General features: G+C 56.1%; 1 protein-coding gene across 4 annotated transcripts in view; it reads right to left on the minus strand.

Annotated features, from left to right (window-relative positions):
- EPHB2 (EPH receptor B2) overlaps nucleotides 1-15,753 on the minus strand; it is a 150,108-nt gene extending 134,355 nt beyond the window's left edge. Inside the window, exon 1 of one of the 4 annotated variants that reach the window (XM_073656023.1) lies at nucleotides 15,325-15,753. In XM_073656023.1, the coding sequence (XP_073512124.1) occupies nucleotides 15,325-15,382 (58 nt within the window). In that variant the 5' untranslated portion in view covers nucleotides 15,383-15,753. The remainder of the gene's footprint in view (nucleotides 1-15,324) is intronic. The other 3 variants (XM_073656024.1, XM_073656025.1, XM_073656026.1) reach the window with 3 other exon arrangements.
- Between the last annotated feature and the right edge of the window lie 3,101 nt (nucleotides 15,754-18,854).

Below are 18,854 nucleotides of genomic sequence, written 5' to 3' on the forward strand. Positions count from 1 at the left end.
GTAAAGTGCGATAATGATTTCACGTGATCTAGACTTTGTGCTTCTCCTAACACCTCCCAGAACTGGACACAGTATCCAGATGAGGTCTGACCAAGGAGGAGTAGAGGAGGATAATTACTTCACGTGATCTAGACTCTGTGCTTCTCCTAATACCTCCCAGAACTGGACACAGTATCCAGATGAGGTCTGACCAAGGAGGAGTAGAGGGGATAATTACTTCACATGATCTAGACTCTATGCTTCTCCTAATACCTCCCAGAACTGGACACAGTATCAAGATGAGGTCTGACCAAGGAGGAGTTGAGGGGGATAATTACTTCATGTGATCTAGACTCTATGCTTCTCCTAATACCTCCCAGAACTGGACACAGTATCCAGATGAGGTCTGACCAAGGAGGAGTAGAGGAGGATAATTACTTCACGTGATCTAGACTCTATGCTTCTCCTAATACCTCCCAGAACTGGACACAGTATCCAGATGAGGTCTGACCAAGGAGGAGGAGAGGGGGATAATTACTTCACGTGATGTAGACTATGCTTCTCCTAATACCTCTCAGAACTGGGCACAGTATCCAGATGAGGTCTGACCAAGGAGGAGTAGAGGGGGATAATTACTTCACGTGATCTAGACTCTATGCTTCTCCTGATACCTCTCAGAACTGGGCACAGTATCCAGATGAGGTCTGACCAAGGAGGAGTAGAGGAGGATAATTACTTCACGTGATCTAGACTCTGTGCTTCTCCTAATACCTCCCAGAACTGGACACAGTATCCAGATGAGGTCTGACCAAGGAGGAGTAGAGGGGAATAATTACTTCACATGATCTAGACTCTATGCTTCTCCTAATACCTCCCAGAACTGGACACAGTATCCAGATGAGGTCTGACCAAGGAGGAGTAGAGGGGATAATGACTTCACGTGATCTAGACTCTATGCTTCTCCTAATACCTCCCAGAACTGGACACAGTATCCAGTTGAGGTCTGACCAAGGAGGAGTAGAGGGGATAATTACTTCACGTGATCTAGACTCTGTGCTTCTCCTAATACCTCCCAGAACTGGACACAGTATCCAGATGAGGTCTTGCCAAGGAGGAGTAGAGGAGGATAATTACTTCACGTGATCTAGAATCTATGCTTCTCCTAATACCTCCCAGAACTGGAGACAGTATCCAGATGAGGTCTGACCAAGGAGGAGTAGAGGGGGATAATTACTTCACGTGATCTAGACTCTGTGCTTCTCCTAATACATCACAGAACTGGACACAGTATCCAGATGAGGTCTGACCAAGGAGGAGTAGAGGGGATAATTACTTCACGTGATCTAGACTCTGTGCTTCTCCTAACACCTCCCAGAACTGGGCACAGTATCCAGATGAGGACTGACCAAGGAGGAGTAGAGGGGATAATTACTTCACGTGATCTAGACTCTGTGCTTCTCCTAATACCTCCCAGAACTTGAAACAGTATCCAGATGAGGTCTGACCAAGGAGGAGTAGAGGAGGATAATTACTTCACGTGATCTAGACTCTGTGCTTCTCCTAATACCTCCCAGAACTGGACACAGTATCCAGATGAGGACTGTCCAAGGAGGAGTAGAGGGGATAATTACTTCACATGATCTAGACTCTATGCTTCTCCTAATACCTCCCAGAACTGGACACAGTATCCAGATGAGGTCTGACCAAGGAGGAGTAGAGGGGGATAATTACTTCACGTGATCTAGACTCTCTGCTTCTCCTAATACCTCCCAGAACTGGACACAGTATCCAGATGAGGTGTGACCAAGGAGGAGTAGAGGGGGATAATTACTTCACGTGATCTAGACTCTATGCTTCTCCTAATACCTCCCAGAACTGGACACAGTATCCAGATGAGGTCTGACGAAGGAGGAGTAGCGGGGATAATTACTTCACATGATCTAGACTCTATGCTTCTCCTAATACCTCCCAGAACTGGACACAGTATCCAGTTGAGGTCTGACCAAGGAGGAGTAGAGGGGATAATTACTTCACGCGATCTAGACTCTGTGCTTCTCCTAATACCTCCCAGAACTGGACACAGTATCCAGATGAGGTCTTGCCAAGGAGGAGTAGAGGAGGATAATTACTTCACGTGATCTAGACTCTATGCTTCTCCTAATACCTCCCAGAACTGGGCACAGTATCCAGATGAGGTCTGACCAAGGAGGAGTAGAGGGGGATAATTACTTCACGTGATCTAGACTCTATGCTTCTCCTAATACCTCCCAGAACCGGACACAGTATGCAGATGAGGTCTGACCAAGGAGGAGTAGAGGGGGATAATTACTTCACGTGATCTAGACTCTATGCTTCTCCAAATACCTCCCAGAACTGGACACAGTATCCAGACGAGGCCTGACCAAGGAGGAGTAGAGGGGGATAATTACTTCACGTGATCTAGACTCTATGCTTCTCCTAATAACTCTCAGAACTGGGCACAGTATCCAGATGAGGTTTGACCAAGGAGGAGTAGAGGGGGATAATTACTTCACGTGATCTAGACTCTATGCTTCTCCTGATACCTCTCAGAACTGGACACAGTATCCAGATGAGGTCTGACCAAGGAGGAGTAGAGGGGGTAATTACTTCACATGATCTAGACTCTGTGCTTCTCCTAATACCTCCCAGAACTGGACACAGTATCCAGATGAGGTCTGACCAAGGAGGAGTAGAGGATAATTACTTCACGTGATCTAGACTCTCTGCTTCTCCTAATACCTCCCAGAACTGGACACAGTATCCAGATGAGGTCTGACCAAGGAGGAGTAGAGGGGATAATTACTTCACATGATCTAGACTCTCTGCTTCTCCTAATACCTCCCAGAACTGGACACAGTATCCAGATGATGTCTGACCAAGGAGGAGTAGAGGGGATAATTACTTCACGTGATCTAGACTCTCTGCTTCTCCTAATACCTCCCAGAAATGGACATAGTATCTAGATGAGGTCTGACCAAGGAGGAGTAAAGTGCGATAATGATTTCACGTGATCTAGACTTTGTGCTTCTCCTAATACCTCCCAGAACTGGACACAGTATCCAGATGAGGTCTGACCAAGGAGGAGTAGAGGGGATAATTACTTCACGTGATCTAGACTCTGTGCTTCTCCTAACACCTCCCAGAACTGGGCACAGTATCCAGATGAGGACTGACCAAGGAGGAGTAGAGGGGATAATTACTTCACGTGATCTAGACTCTGTGCTTCTCCTAATACCTCCCAGAACTTGAAACAGTATCCAGATGAGGTCTGACCAAGGAGGAGTAGAGGAGGATAATTACTTCACGTGATCTAGACTCTGTGCTTCTCCTAATACCTCCCAGAACTGGACACAGTATCCAGATGAGGTCTGACCAAGGAGGAGTAGAGGGGATAATTACTTCACATGATCTAGACTCTATGCTTCTCCTAATACCTCCCAGAACTGGACACAGTATCCAGATGAGGTCTGACCAAGGAGGAGTTGAGGGGGATAATTACTTCATGTGATCTAGACTCTATGCTTCTCCTAATACCTCCCAGAACTGGACACAGTATCCAGATGAGGTCTGACCAAGGAGGAGTAGAGGAGGATAATTACTTCACGTGATCTAGACTCTATGCTTCTCCTAATACCTCCCAGAACTGGACACAGTATCCAGATGAGGTCTGACCAAGGAGGAGGAGAGGGGGATAATTACTTCACGTGATGTAGACTATGCTTCTCCTAATACCTCTCAGAACTGGGCACAGTATCCAGATGAGGTCTGACCAAGGAGGAGTAGAGGGGGATAATTACTTCACGTGATCTAGACTCTATGCTTCTCCTGATACCTCTCAGAACTGGGCACAGTATCCAGATGAGGTCTGACCAAGGAGGAGTAGAGGAGGATAATTACTTCACGTGATCTAGACTCTGTGCTTCTCCTAATACCTCCCAGAACTGGACACAGTATCCAGATGAGGTCTGACCAAGGAGGAGTAGAGGGGGATAATTACTTCACATGATCTAGACTCTATGCTTCTCCTAATACCTCCCAGAACTGGACACAGTATCCAGTTGAGATCTGACCAAGGAGGAGTAGAGGGGATAATTACTTCACGTGATCTAGACTCTGTGCTTCTCCTAATACCTCCCAGAACTGGACACAGTATCCAGATGAGGTCTGACCAAGGAGGAGTAGAGGGGGATAATTACTTCACATGATCTAGACTCTATGCTTCTCCTAATACCTCCCAGAACTGGACACAGTATCCAGTTGAGGTCTGACCAAGGAGGAGTAGAGGGGATAATTACTTCACGTGATCTAGACTCTGTGCTTCTCCTAAATCCTCCCAGTACTGCACACAGTATCCAGATGAGGTCTGACCAAGGAGGAGTAGAGGGGGATAATGACTTCACGTGATCTAGACTCTATGCTTCTCCTAATACCTCCCAGAACTGGACACAGTATCCAGATGAGGTCTGACCAAGGAGGAGTAGAGGGGATAATTACTTCACATGATCTAGACTCTGTGCTTCTCCTAACACCTCCCAGAACTGGACACAGTATCCAGATGAGGTCTGACCAAGGAGGAGTAGAGGGGATAATTACTTCACGTGATCTAGACTGTATGCTTCTCCTAATACCTCCCAGAACTGGACACAGTATCCAGATGAGGTCTGACCAAGGAGGAGTAGAGGGGATAATTACTTCACGTGATCTAGACTCTATGCTTCTCCTAATACCTCCCAGAACTGGACACAGTATCCAGATGAGGTCTGACCAAGGAGGAGTAGAGGGGATAATTACTTCACATGATCTAGACTCTGTGCTTCTCCTAACACCTCCCAGAACTGGACACAGTATCCAGATGAGGTCTGACCAAGGAGGAGTAGAGGGGATAATTACTTCACGTGATCTAGACTGTATGCTTCTCCTAATACCTCCCAGAACTGGACACAGTATCCAGATGAGGTCTGACCAAGGAGGAGTAAAGACCGATAATGACTTCACGTGATCTAGACTGTATGCTTCTGTTAATACATCCCAGAATTGTATTTGCCTTTTTTGCAGCTGCATCACACTGTTGACTCATGTTCAGTCTATGATCTATTAGTATACCTAAGTCTTTTTCACATGTACTGTTGCTTAGCTCTATTCCTCCCATTCTGTATATGCTTTTTTCATTTTTATTGCCCAGATGTAGTACTTTGCATTTTTCCCTGTTAAAAACCATTCTGTTGGTTGCTGCCCACTGCTCCAGTTTATTTAGGTCTTTTTGAATCCTCTCTCTCTCTTCTCTAGTATTAGCTATCCCTCCTAGCTTTGTGTCATCAGCAAATTGAATCAGTTTACCCTCAATTCCTTCATATAAATCATTGATAAACACACACACATACATAATTTTTTATTATATCCAAAGTAGACGCAGCCGCCTCCATAGTGCGCTCGCTGATTAGTGCTTTGTTGACCCCTCCTGTTATGACGACGTTTCGCTCCCAGTGTGGAGCTTCTTCCAGCAGTGAATCATACAACAGATGTAGAAATAGTCATTAATATATAAATCATTGTCCACAAAACCCACGAATGCAGAGGGTGCAGAGTGCGCAGAGGGTGCGGAGGGTGCAGAGGGTGCAGAGGGTGCAGAGGGTGCAGAGGGTGCAGAGGGTGCAGAGGGTGCAGAGGGTGCAGAGTGCATTTATATCCTGAGACAGAGAAGTTCTCCAAGAACAGATCTTACATATTGTCAGCCATCACTGTCATATTCTTATGGATTTCATCACATGTACAGAACTCATCATCCTCCTCATGAGTCGCCCACCATCCGTCATATAGAGGCAGATCTGTATCTGACCGCGCTGCTCCGGAAGTCGCAGGGCGCATGCTCACAATCTATAGAAGGAATATAGATTACTAAGCATGCGCAGAGGAGTGTCGCTTCCTTCTATAGATTGCTAAGCATGAACAGAGGAGTGTCGCTTCCTTCTATAGATTGCTAAGCATGCGCAGAGGAGTGTCGCTTCCTTCTATAGATCGTGAGTATGCGCAGAGGAGTGTCGCTTCCTTCTATAGATCGTGAGCATGCGCAGAGGAGGGTCGCTTCCTTCTATAGATCGTGAGCATGCGCAGAGGAGGGTCGCTTCCTTCTATAGATCGTGAGCATGCGCAGAGGAGGGTCGCTTCCTTCTATAGACTCCAAGCATGCGCAGAGGAGTGTCGCTTCCCTCTATAGATTGTGAGCATGCGCAGAGGAGTGTCGCTTCCCTCTATAGATTGTGAGCATGCGCAGAGGAGGGTCGCTTCCCTCTATAGATTGTGAGCATGCGCAGAGGAGGGTCGCTTCCCTCTATAATTGTGAGCATGCGCAGAGGAGGGTCGCTTCCTTCTATAGACTCCGAGCATGCGCAGAGGAGGATCGCTTCCTTCTATAGACTCCGAGCATGCGCAGAGGAGGATCGCTTCCTTCTATAGACTCCGAGCATGCGCAGAGGAGGATCGCTTCCTTCTATAGATCGTGAGCATGCGCAGAGGAGGATCGCTTCCTTCTATAGATTGTGAGCATGCGCAGAGGAGGATCGCTTCCTTCTATAGATTGTGAGCATGCGCAGAGGAGGGTCGCTTCCTTCTATAGATTGTGAGCATGCGCCCTGCGACTTCCGGAGCAGCGCGGTCAGATACAGATCTGCCTCTATATGACGGATGGTGGGCGACTCATGAGGAGGATGAGGAGTTCTGTACATGTGATGAAATCCATAAGAATATGACAGTGATGGCTGACAATATGTAAGATCTGTTCTTGGAGAACTTCTCTGTCTCAGGATATAAATGCACTCTGCACACTCTGCACACTCTGCACACTCTGCACACTCTGCACACTCTGCACACTCTGCACACTCTGCACACTCTGCACACTCTGCACACTCTGCACACTCTGCACCTTTTGGGTTTTGTGGACAATGAATTATATATTAACTAAATGGTGGCCCGATTCTAACGCATCGGGTATTCTAGAATATGCATGCGGTACACCGGGCGCAATCAGCACGGCGGTGTTAAAATTATGCGCCAAGATCACTGATTGGTCGTGGCCTCTGGCCACGACCAATCAGCGAATCGTATTGGTGAGGAGCGGGGAGTGTTATCGTATTGGTGAGGAGCGGGGAGTGGAATCGTATTAGTGAGGAGCGGGGAGTGGAATCGTATTGGTGCGGAGCGGGGAGCGGAATCGTATTAGTGAGGACCGGGGAGAGGAATCGTATTGGTGAGGAGCGGGGAGAGGAATCGTATTAGTGAGGAGCGGGGAGCGGAATCGTATTGGTGAGGAGCGGGGAGAGGAATCGTATTAGTGAGGACCGGGGAGAGGAATCGTATTGGTGAGGAGCGGGGAGCGGAATCGTATTGGTGAGGAGCGGGGAGAGGAATCGTATTGGTGAGGAGCGGGGAGAGGAATCGTATTGGTGAGGAGCGGGGAGAGGAATCGTATTGGTGAGGAGCGGGGAGTGGAATCGTATTGGTGAGGAGCGGGGAGCGGAATCGTATTGGTGAGGAGCGGGGAGAGGAATCGTATTGGTGAGGAGCGGGGAGCGGAATCGTATTGGTGAGGAGCGGGGAGAGGAATCGTATTGGTGAGGAGCGGGGAGCGGAATCGTATTGGTGAGGACCGGGGAGAGGAATCGTATTGGTGAGGAGCGGGGAGTGGAATCGTATTGGTGAGGAGCGGGGAGAGGAATCGTATTGGTGAGAAGCGGGGAGCGGAATCGTATTGGTGAGGACCGGGGAGCGGAATCGTATTGGTGAGGAGCGGGGAGCGGAATCGTATTGGTGAGGACCGGGGAGAGGAATCGTATTGGTGAGGAGCGGGGAGCGGAATCGTATTAGTGAGGAGCGGGGAGCGGAATCGTATTAGTGAGGAGCGAGGAGCGGAATCGTATTAGTGAGGAGCGGGGAGAGGAATCGTATTGGTGAGGAGCGGGGAGCGGAATCGTATTGGTGAGGAGCGGGGAGAGGAATCGTATTGGTGAGGAGCGGGGAGCGGAATCGTATTGGTGAGGACCGGGGAGAGGAATCGTATTGGTGAGGAGCGGGGAGCGGAATCGTATTAGTGAGGACCGGGGAGCGGAATCGTATTGGTGAGGAGCGGGGAGCGGAATCGTATTGGTGAGGAGCGGGGAGCGGAATCGTATTGGTGAGGAGCGGGGAGCGGAATCGTATTAGTGAGGAGCGGGGAGCGGAATCGTATTAGTGAGGAGCGGGGAGCGGAATCGTATTAGTGAGGAGCGGGGAGCGGAATCGTATTAGTGAGGAGCGAGGAGCGGAATCGTATTAGTGAGGAGCGGGGAGAGGAATCGTATTGGTGAGGAGCGGGGAGCGGAATCGTATTAGTGAGGAGCGGGGAGCGGAATCGTATTAGTGAGGAGCGAGGAGCGGAATCGTATTAGTGAGGAGCGGGGAGAGGAATCGTATTGGTGAGGAGCGGGGAGCGGAATCGTATTGGTGAGGAGCGGGGAGAGGAATCGTATTGGTGAGGAGCGGGGAGCGGAATCGTATTGGTGAGGACCGGGGAGAGGAATCGTATTGGTGAGGAGCGGGGAGCGGAATCGTATTAGTGAGGACCGGGGAGCGGAATCGTATTGGTGAGGAGCGGGGAGCGGAATCGTATTGGTGAGGAGCGGGGAGCGGAATCGTATTGGTGAGGAGCGGGGAGCGGAATCGTATTAGTGAGGAGCGGGGAGCGGAATCGTATTAGTGAGGAGCGGGGAGCGGAATCGTATTAGTGAGGAGCGAGGAGCGGAATCGTATTAGTGAGGAGCGGGGAGCGGAATCGTATTAGTGAGGAGCGGGGAGCGGAATCGTATTAGTGAGGAGCGGGGAGCGGAATCGTATTAGTGAGGAGCGGAATCGTATTAGTGAGGAGCGGGGAGCGGAATCGTATTAGTGAGGAGCGAGGAGCGGAATCGTATTAGTGAGGAGCGGGGAGCGGAATCGTATTGGTGAGGAGCGGGGAGCGGAATCGTATTAGTGAGGAGCGGGGAGCGGAATCGTATTAGTGAGGAGCGGGGAGCGGAATCGTATTAGTGAGGAGCGAGGAGCGGAATCGTATTAGTGAGGAGCGAGGAGCGGAATCGTATTAGTGAGGAGCGGGGAGCGGAATCGTATTGGTGAGGAGCGGGGAGCGGAATCGTATTAGTGAGGAGCGGGGAGCGGAATCGTATTAGTGAGGAGCGGGGAGCGGAATCGTATTAGTGAGGAGCGGGGAGCGGAATCGTATTAGTGAGGAGCGAGGAGCGGAATCGTATTAGTGAGGAGCGGGGAGCGGAATCGTATTAGTGAGGAGCGAGGAGCGGAATCGTATTAGTGAGGAGCGGGGAGCGGAATCGTATTAGTGAGGAGCGAGGAGCGGAATCGTATTAGTGAGGAGCGGGGAGCGGAATCGTATTAGCGAGGAGCGGAATCGTATTAGTGAGGAGCGGGGAGCGGAATCGTATTGGTGAGGAGCGGGGAGCGGAATCGTATTAGTGAGGAGCGAGGAGCGGAATCGTATTAGTGAGGAGCGGAATCGTATTAGTGAGGAGCGGGGAGCGGAATCGTATTGGTGAGGAGCGGGGAGCGGAATCGTATTAGTGAGGAGCGAGGAGCGGAATCGTATTAGTGAGGAGCGGGGAGTGGAATCGTATTAGTGAGGAGCGGGGAGCGGAATCGTATTAGTGAGGAGCGAGGAGCGGAATCGTATTAGTGAGGAGCGGGGAGCGGAATCGTATTAGTGAGGAGCGGGGAGCGGAATCGTATTAGTGAGGAGCGGGGAGCGGAATCGTATTAGTGAGGAGCGGGGAGCGGAATCGTATTGGTGAGGAGCGGGGAGCGGAATCGTATTGGTGAGGAGCGGGGAGCGGAATCGTATTGGTGAGGAGCGGGGAGCGGAATCGTATTGGTGAGGACCGGGGAGCGGAATCGTATTGGTGAGGAGCGGGGAGCGGAATCGTATTGGTGAGGAGCGGGGAGCGGAATCGTATTGGTGAGGACCGGGGAGCGGCGCTGCCTGTGCGGCTACTTCCACTGTGAGAAGCCGGGACATGAGCGGGCGCTCGCAGCAGAAGTATCCCGACCGGCGGCGCCGCTCCTCGGTCCTCCGCTCACACCCTAGCCGCATGGAGGTCAGCGGCGCCGGCGGTCGAGGTCCTTCTGCTGCTACCGGCCGGGAGATGAGCCACTAATGGCCGCCATCTTTTTCTCAAATCCCGCGTCGCTGATTGGCCGCGGCTGGACCAATCAGCGATGCGGGATTTCCTGAACAGACAGACGGGATAAGACGATTATATATTAATGACTATTTCTACATCTGTTGTATAATGATTCACTGCTGGAAGAAGCTCCACACTGGGAGCGAAACGTCGTCACAACAGGAGGGGTCAACAAAGCACTAATCAGCGAGCGCACTATGGAGGCGGCAGAGGATACAGGTTCAGCTTCAGCTGTAAGACGTCTCTGCTACTGCTGCACCTGTGTATATATATACACACACACCCATATACAGCTCCTCACCCCTCTATATTATAACCCCTATATACAGCTCCTCTCTCCCCGCATATACGGAATTCTCCCCTGTATACAGTTCCTCTCACCCCATACCACACGCCTCTCCCCTGTATACAGCTCCTCTCCCCCCCGAATACAGCTCCCATCCATCCCGCTCCCCCATGTACAGTTCATCACCCCCATACCCCGCTCCTCTCCCCCCATACACAGTTCCTCCCCCCATACCCCGCTCCTCTCCCCCATACACAGTTCCTCTCCCCCATACCCCGCTCCTCTCCCCCATACACAGCTCCTCTCCCCCCATACCCCGCTCCAATCCCCCATTACCCCGCTCCTCTCCCCATACCCCGCTCCTCTCCCCATACCCCGCTCCTCCCCCCATACCCCGCTCCTCTCCCCCCATACCCCGCTCCTCTCCCCCCATACCCCGCTCCTCTCCCCCATACCCCGCTCCTCTCCCCATACACAGCTCCTCTCCCCCCATACACAGCTCCTCCCCCCCATACCCCGCTCCTTTCCCCCATACCCCGCTCCTCTCCCCCATACCCCGCTCCTCTCCCCATACACAGCTCCTCTCCCCCCATACACAGCTCCTCCCCCCATACCCCGCTCCTCTCCCCCCATACACAGCTCCTCTCCCCCCATACCCCGCTCCTCTCCCCCATACACAGCTCCTCTCCCCCATACACAGCTCCTCTCCCCCCATACCCCGCTCCTCTCCCCATACCCCGCTCCTCCCCCCATACCCCGCTCCTCTCCCCATACACAGCTCCTCTCCCCCCATACCCCGCTCCTCTCCCCCATACCCCGCTCCTCCCCCCATACACAGCTCCTCTCCCCCCATACCCCGCTCCTCTCCCCCCATACACAGCTCCTCCCCCCCATACCCCGCTCCTTTCCCCCATACCCCGCTCCTCTCCCCCATACCCCGCTCCTCTCCCCATACACAGCTCCTCCCCCCATACACAGCTCCTCTCCCCCCATACCCCGCTCCTCTCCCCCCATACACAGCTCCTCCCCCCATACCCCGCTCCTCTCCCCCCATACCCCGCTCCTCTCCCCCCATACACAGCTCCTCCCCCCATACCCCGCTCCTCTCCCCCCATACCCCGCTCCTCTCCCCCCATACACAGCTCCTCCCCCCCATACACAGCTCCTCTCCCCCCATACCCCGCTCCTCTCCCCCATACACAGCTCCTCTCCCCCCATACCCCGCTCCTCTCCCCCATACCCCGCTCCTCTCCCCCCATACCCCGCTCCTCTCCCCCATACCCCGCTCCTCTCCCCATACACAGCTCCTCCCCCCATACACAGCTCCTCTCCCCCCATACCCCGCTCCTCTCCCCCCATACACAGCTCCTCCCCCCATACCCCGCTCCTCTCCCCCCATACCCCGCTCCTCTCCCCATACACAGCTCCTCTCCCCCCATACACAGCTCCTCTCCCCCCATACACAGCTCCCCCCCCCATACCCCGCTCCTCTCCCCCCATACACAGCTCCTCCCCCCCATACCCCGCTCCTCTCCCCCATACCCCGCTCCTCTCCCCCCATACCCCGCTCCTCTCCCCCCATACCCCGCTCCTCTCCCCCATACCCCGCTCCTCTCCCCATACACAGCTCCTCTCCCCCATACACAGCTCCTCCCCCCCATACCCCGCTCCTCTCCCCCCATACACAGCTCCTCTCCCCCCATACACAGCTCCTCTCCCCCCATACACAGCTCCTCTCCCCCCATACACAGCTCCTCTCCCCCCATACACAGTTCCTCTCCCCCATACCCCGCTCCTCTCCCCCCATACACAGCTCCTCTCCCCCCATACACAGCTCCTCTCCCCCCATACACAGCTCCTCTCCCCCCATACACAGTTCCTCTCCCCCATACCCCGCTCCTCTCCCCCATACCCCGCTCCTCTCCCCCATACCCCGCTCCTCCCCCCATACACAGCTCCTCCCCCCATACCCCGCTCCTCTCCACCCATACACAGCTCCTCTCCCCCCATACCCCGCTCCTCTCCCCCCATACACAGCTCCTCTCCCCCCATACACAGCTCCTCTCCCCCCATACACAGCTCCTCTCCCCCCATACACAGCTCCTCTCCCCCCATACACAGCTCCTCTCCCCCCATACACAGCTCCTCTCCCCCATACACAGCTCCTCTCCCCCCATACACAGTTCCTCTCCCCCATACCCCGCTCCTCTCCCCCATACCCCGCTCCTCTCCCCCATACCCCGCTCCTCTCCCCATACACAGCTCCTCCCCCCATACCCCGCTCCTCTCCACCCATACACAGCTCCTCTCCCCCCATACCCCGCTCCTCTCCCCCCATACACAGCTCCTCTCCCCCATACCCCGCTCCTCTCCCCCCATACACAGCTCCTCTCCCCCCATACACAGCTCCTCTCCCCCCATACACAGCTCCTCTCCCCCCATACCCCGCTCCTCTCCCCCATACCCCGCTCCTCTCCCCCCATACACAGCTCCTCTCCCCCATACACAGCTCCTCTCCCCCATACACAGCTCCTCTCCCCCATACCCCGCTCCTCTCCCCATACACCGTTCCTCCCCCCCATACCCCGCTCCTCTCCCCCATACACAGTTCCTCCCCCCCATACCCCGCTCCTCTCCCCCCATACCCCGCTCCTCTCCCCCCATACCCCGCTCCTCTCCCCCATACCCCGCTCCTCCCCCCCCATACACAGCTCCTCTCCCCCATACACAGCTCCTCCCCCCCATACCCCGCTCCTCTCCCCCATACACAGCTCCTCTCCCCCCATACACAGCTCCTCTCCCCCCATACACAGCTCCTCTCCCCCCATACACAGCTCCTCTCCCCCATACACAGCTCCTCTCCCCCCATACACAGTTCCTCTCCCCCCATACCCCGCTCCTCTCCCCCATACCCCGCTCCTCTCCCCCCATACCCCGCTCCTCTCCCCCCATACCCCGCTCCTCTCCCCCATACCCCGCTCCTCTCCCCATACACAGCTCCTCCCCCCATACCCCGCTCCTCTCCACCCATACCCCGCTCCTCTCCCCCCATACACAGCTCCTCTCCCCCCATACACAGCTCCTCTCCCCCCATACACAGCTCCTCTCCCCCATACCCCGCTCCTCTCCCCCCATACACAGCTCCTCTCCCCCCATACACAGCTCCTCCCCCCCATACACAGCTCCTCTCCCCCCATACACAGCTCCTCTCCCCCCATACACAGCTCCTCTCCCCCATACCCCGCTCCTCTCCCCCCATACACAGCTCCTCTCCCCCCATACACAGCTCCTCTCCCCCCATACACAGCTCCTCTCCCCCATACACAGCTCCTCTCCCCCATACCCCGCTCCTCTCCCCCATACCCCGCTCCTCTCCCCATACACCGTTCCTCCCCCCCATACCCCGCTCCTCTCCCCCATACACAGTTCCTCCCCCCCATACCCCGCTCCTCTCCCCCATACACCTTCTCTTCCCCATACCCCGCTCCTCTCCCCCCAATACACCGCTCCTCTCCCCCCATACACAGTTTCTCTTCCCCATACCCCGCTCCTCTCCCCCATACACAGTTCCTCCCCCCATACACAGTTCCTCCCCCATACCCCGCTCCTCTCCCCCATACACAGTTCCTCCCCCCCATACCCCGCTCCTCTCCCCCATACAGTTCCTCCCCCATACCCCGCTCCTCTCCCCCATACACAGTTCCTCCCCCCATACACAGTTCCTCCCCCCCATACCCCGCTCCTCTCCCCCATACACAGTTCCTCCCCCATACACAGTTCCTCCCCCCCATACCCCGCTCCTCTCCCCCATACACAGTTCCTCCCCCATACACAGTTCCTCCCCCCCATACCCCGCTCCTCTCCCCCATACACAGTTCCTCCCCCATACACAGTTCCTCCCCCCATACCCCGCTCCTCTCCCCCATACACAGTTCCTCCCCCCATACCCCGCTCCTCTCCCCCATACACAGTTCCTCCCCCCATACACAGTTCCTCCCCCCCATACCCCGCTCCTCTCCCCCATACACAGTTCCTCCCCCCATACACAGTTCCTCCCCCCATACCCCGCTCCTCTCCCCCATACACAGTTCCTACCCCCATACACAGCTCCTCCCCCCATACCCTGCTCCTCTCCCCCATACACAGTTCCTCCCCCCCCATACCCCGCTCCTCTCCCCCATACACAGTTCCTCCCCCCATACACAGTTCCTCCCCCCCATACCCCGCTCCTCTCCCCCATACACAGTTCCTCCCCCATACACAGTTCCTCCCCCCATACCCCGCTCCTCTCCCCCATACACAGTTCCTCCCCCCATACACAGTTCCTCCCCCCCATACCCCGCTCCTCTCCCCCATACACAGTTCCTCCCCCCATACACAGTTCCTCCCCCCCATACCCCGCTCCTCTCCCCCATACACAGTTCCTCCCCCCCATACCCCGCTCCTCTCCCCCATACACAGTTCCTACCCCCATACACAGCTCCTCCCCCCATACCCTGCTCCTCTCCCCCATACACAGTTCCTCCCCCCCCCCATACCCCGCTCCTCTCCCCCATACACAGTTCCTCCCCCCATACACAGTTCCTCCCCCCCATACCCCGCTCCTCTCCCCCATACACAGTTCCTCCCCCCCCATACACAGTTCCTCCCCCCCATACCCCGCTCCTCTCCCCCATACACAGTTCCTCCCCCCCATACCCCGCTCCTCTCCCCCAATACACAGTTCCTCCCCCCATACACAGTTCCTCCCCCCATACCCCGCTCCTCTCCCCCCATACACAGTTCCTCCCCCCTCCATCCCGCTCCCCCGGCTCTCACCTTCCACAGCCCGGGTCAGGGGCAGCAGCAGGCACACGATGATCCCGCTCAGAGCCATGCCGGGCCGGGGGCGGCGCTCACATCAGTGCGGGGGCCCCGGGAGCGCAGCATGCAGGGGCCCGAGCTGACCGCGGCCGCGACAACCATCAGACTGAGGGGAGAGGGGAGACGGCGGAGGAGCCGGGGCGGAGCGCACCACTCAGCGCCAGCACGGGGGAGCCGCACACACCGCCACCGCCCCCCGCTGTGCAGCGCTCCTGCTCCACCGCCGACACTACACGAATCCTGTCAGCAGGAGGTCACCACAGCTCCCCACACCGCCCCGCTGGCCGGAATAAACCCCAGCACCACAACCGCCACCCCTCCCAGAAAATGGACTCGCCCCGAACTGTCAATCAAGAGACAGGCCGAGATTTCATCGGAAGAAAGGAAAGAGGAGAATAGAGGGGGAGACGGAGGGGTGTACCAGGAGAGACGGGGGAGTACTGGGGTATACCAGGAGACACAGGGGTGTACCAGGAGAGACGGGGGGAGTACTGGGGTGTACCAGGAGAGACGGGGGAGTACTGGGGTGTACCAGGAGAGATGGGGGAGTACTGGGGTGTACCAGGAGAGACGGGGGAGTACTGGGGTGTACCAGGAGAGACGGGGGAGTACTGGGGTATACCAGGAGACACAGGGGTGTACCAGGAGAGACGGGGGGAGTACTGGGGTGTACCAGGAGAGACGGGGGAGTACTGGGGTGTACCAGGAGAGATGGGGGAGTACTGGGGTGTACCAGGAGAGACGGGGGAGTACTGGGGTGTACCAGGAGAGACGGGGGAGTACTGGGGTATACCAGGAGACACAGGGGTGTACCAGGAGAGACGGGGGGGGGGGGGGGAGTACTGGGGTGTACCAGGAGAGACGGGGGAGTACTGGGGTATACCAGGAGACACAGGGGTGTACCAGGAGAGACGGGGGGAGTACTGTTGTGTACCAGGAGAGACGGGGGAGTACTGGGGTGTACCAGGAGAGATGGGGGAGTACTGGGGTATACCAGGAGACACAAGGGTGTACCAGGAGAGACGGGGGGAGTACTGGGGTGTACGAGGAGAGACGGGGGAGTACTGGGGTGTACCAGGAGAGACGGGGGAGTACTGGGGTATACCAGGAGACACGGGTGTACCAGGAGAGACGGGGGGAGTACTGGGGTGTACCAGGAGAGACGGGGGAGTACTGGGGTGTACCAGGAGAGACGGGGGAGTACTGGGGTATACCAGGAGACACAGGGGTGTACCAGGAGAGACGGGGGAGTACTGGGGTGTACCAGGAGAGACGGGGGAGTACTGGGGTGTACCAGGAGAGACGGGGGAGTACTGGGGTATACCAGGAGACACGGGGGAGTACTAGGGTATACCAGGAGAGACGGGGGAGTACTGGGGTATACCAGGAGACACAGGGGTGTACCAGGAGAGACGGGGGGGGGGGGAGTACTGGGGTGTACCAGGAGAGACGGGGGAGTACTGGGGTATACCAGGAGACACAGGGGTGTACCAGGAGAGACGGGGGAGTACTGGGGTGTACCAGGAGAGACGGGGGAGTACTGGGGTGTACCAGGAGAGACCGGAGAGTACTGGGGTGTACCAGGAGAGACGGGGGGAGTACTGGGGTGTACCAGGAGAGACGGAGGAGTACTAGGGTGTACCAGGAGAGACGGGGGAGTACTAGGGTATACCAGGAGAGACGGGGGAGTACTGGGGTGTACCAGGAGAGATGGGGGGAGTACTGGGGTGTACCAGGAGAGACGGGGGGAGTACTGGGGTGTACCAGGAGAGACGGGGGAGTACTAGGGTGTACCAGGAGAGACGGGGGAGTACTGGGGTGTAACAGGAGAGACGGGGGGAGTACTGGGGTGTACCAGGAGAGACGGGGAGTACCAGGAGAGACGGGGGAGTACTGGGGTATACCAGGAGAGACGGGGGAGTACTGGGGTGTACCAGGAGAGACGGGGGAGTACTGGGGTGTACCAGGAGAGACAGGGGAGTACTGGGGTATACCAGGAGAGACGGGGGAGTACTGGGGTGTGACGCGGGAGTACTGGGGTGTACCAGGAGAGACGAGGGAGTACTGGGGTGTACCAGGAGAGACAGGGGTGTACCAGGAGAGACAGGGGAGTACTGGGGTGTACCAGGAGAGACGGGGGAGTACTGGGGTGTACCAAGAGAAACGGGGGAGACACAGGCGTGTACCAGGAGAGATGGGGGAGTACTGGGGTGTACCAGGAGAAACGGGGGAGACAGAGGGGTGTACCAGGAGAGACGGGGGAGTACTGAGGTGTACCAGGAGAAACGGGGGAGACAGAGGGGTGTACCAGGAGAGACGGGGGAGTACTGGGGTGTACCAGGAGAGACGGGGGAGACAGAGGGGTGTACCAGGAGAGACGGGGAGTACTGGGGTGTACCAGGAGAGACGGGGGAGTACTGGGGTGTACCAGGAGAGACGGGGGAGTACTGGGGTGTTCCAGGAGAGACGGGGGAGTACTGGGGTGTACCAGGAGAGAAGGGGGAGACAGAGGGGTGTACCAAGAGAGACGGGGGAGACACAGGGGTGTACCAGGAGAGACGGGGGAGTACTGGGATGTACCAGGAGAGACGGGGGAGTACTGGGGTGTACCCGGAGAGATGGGGGAGTACTGGGGTGTACCAGGAGAGACGGGGGAGTACTGGGGTATACCAGGAAAGACGGGGGAGACACACAGGTGTACCACGAGAGACGGGGGAGTACTGGGGTGTACCAGGAGAGACGGGGGAGTACAGGGGTATACCACGAGAGACGGGGGAGACATATGGGTGTACCAGGAGAGACTGGGGAGTACTGGAGTGTACTAGGAGAGACGGGGAGTACTGGGGTGTACCAGGAGAGAAGTGGGAGTACTGGGGTGTACCAGGAGAGACGGGGAGTACTGGGTGTGTATCAGGAGAGATCGGGGAGTACTGGGGTGTACCAGGAGACACAGGGGTGTAACAGGAGAGACGGGGGAATACTGGGGTGTACGGGAAGAGACGGGGGAGTACTGGGGTGTACCAGGAGAGGAGGGAGTACTGGGTTGTACCAGGAGAGAAGGAGGAGTACTGGGGTGTACCAGGGGAAGCCGGGGGAGACACAGGAGTGTACCATGAGAGAGCTGGGGGAGACACAAGGGTGTACCAGGAGAGAGCCGTGGGAGACACAATCATGTACCAGGAGAGAGCTGGGGGAGACACATGGATGTACCAGGAGAAAGCTGGGGAAGACACATGGATGTACCAGGAGAAAGCTGAGGAGACACATGGGTGTACCAGAAGAGAGCTGGGGGAAACACAGGAGTGTACCAGGAGAAAGCTAGGGTAGACCCGGGGGTGTACCAGGAGAGAGCTGGGGGAAACACAGGAGTGTACCAGGAGATAGCTGGGGGAGACACATGGGTGTACCATGAGAGGGCTGGGGAGACACATGGGTGTACCAGGAGAGCGACGGGGGAGACACATGGGTGTACCAGTAGAGAGCTG

Source organism: Phyllobates terribilis, unplaced genomic scaffold (assembly GCF_046119375.1).
Source record: "Phyllobates terribilis strain yellow unplaced genomic scaffold, ASM4611937v1 Scaffold_12__6_contigs__length_324123572, whole genome shotgun sequence".
NCBI classification, from domain to species: domain Eukaryota; kingdom Metazoa; phylum Chordata; class Amphibia; order Anura; family Dendrobatidae; genus Phyllobates; species Phyllobates terribilis.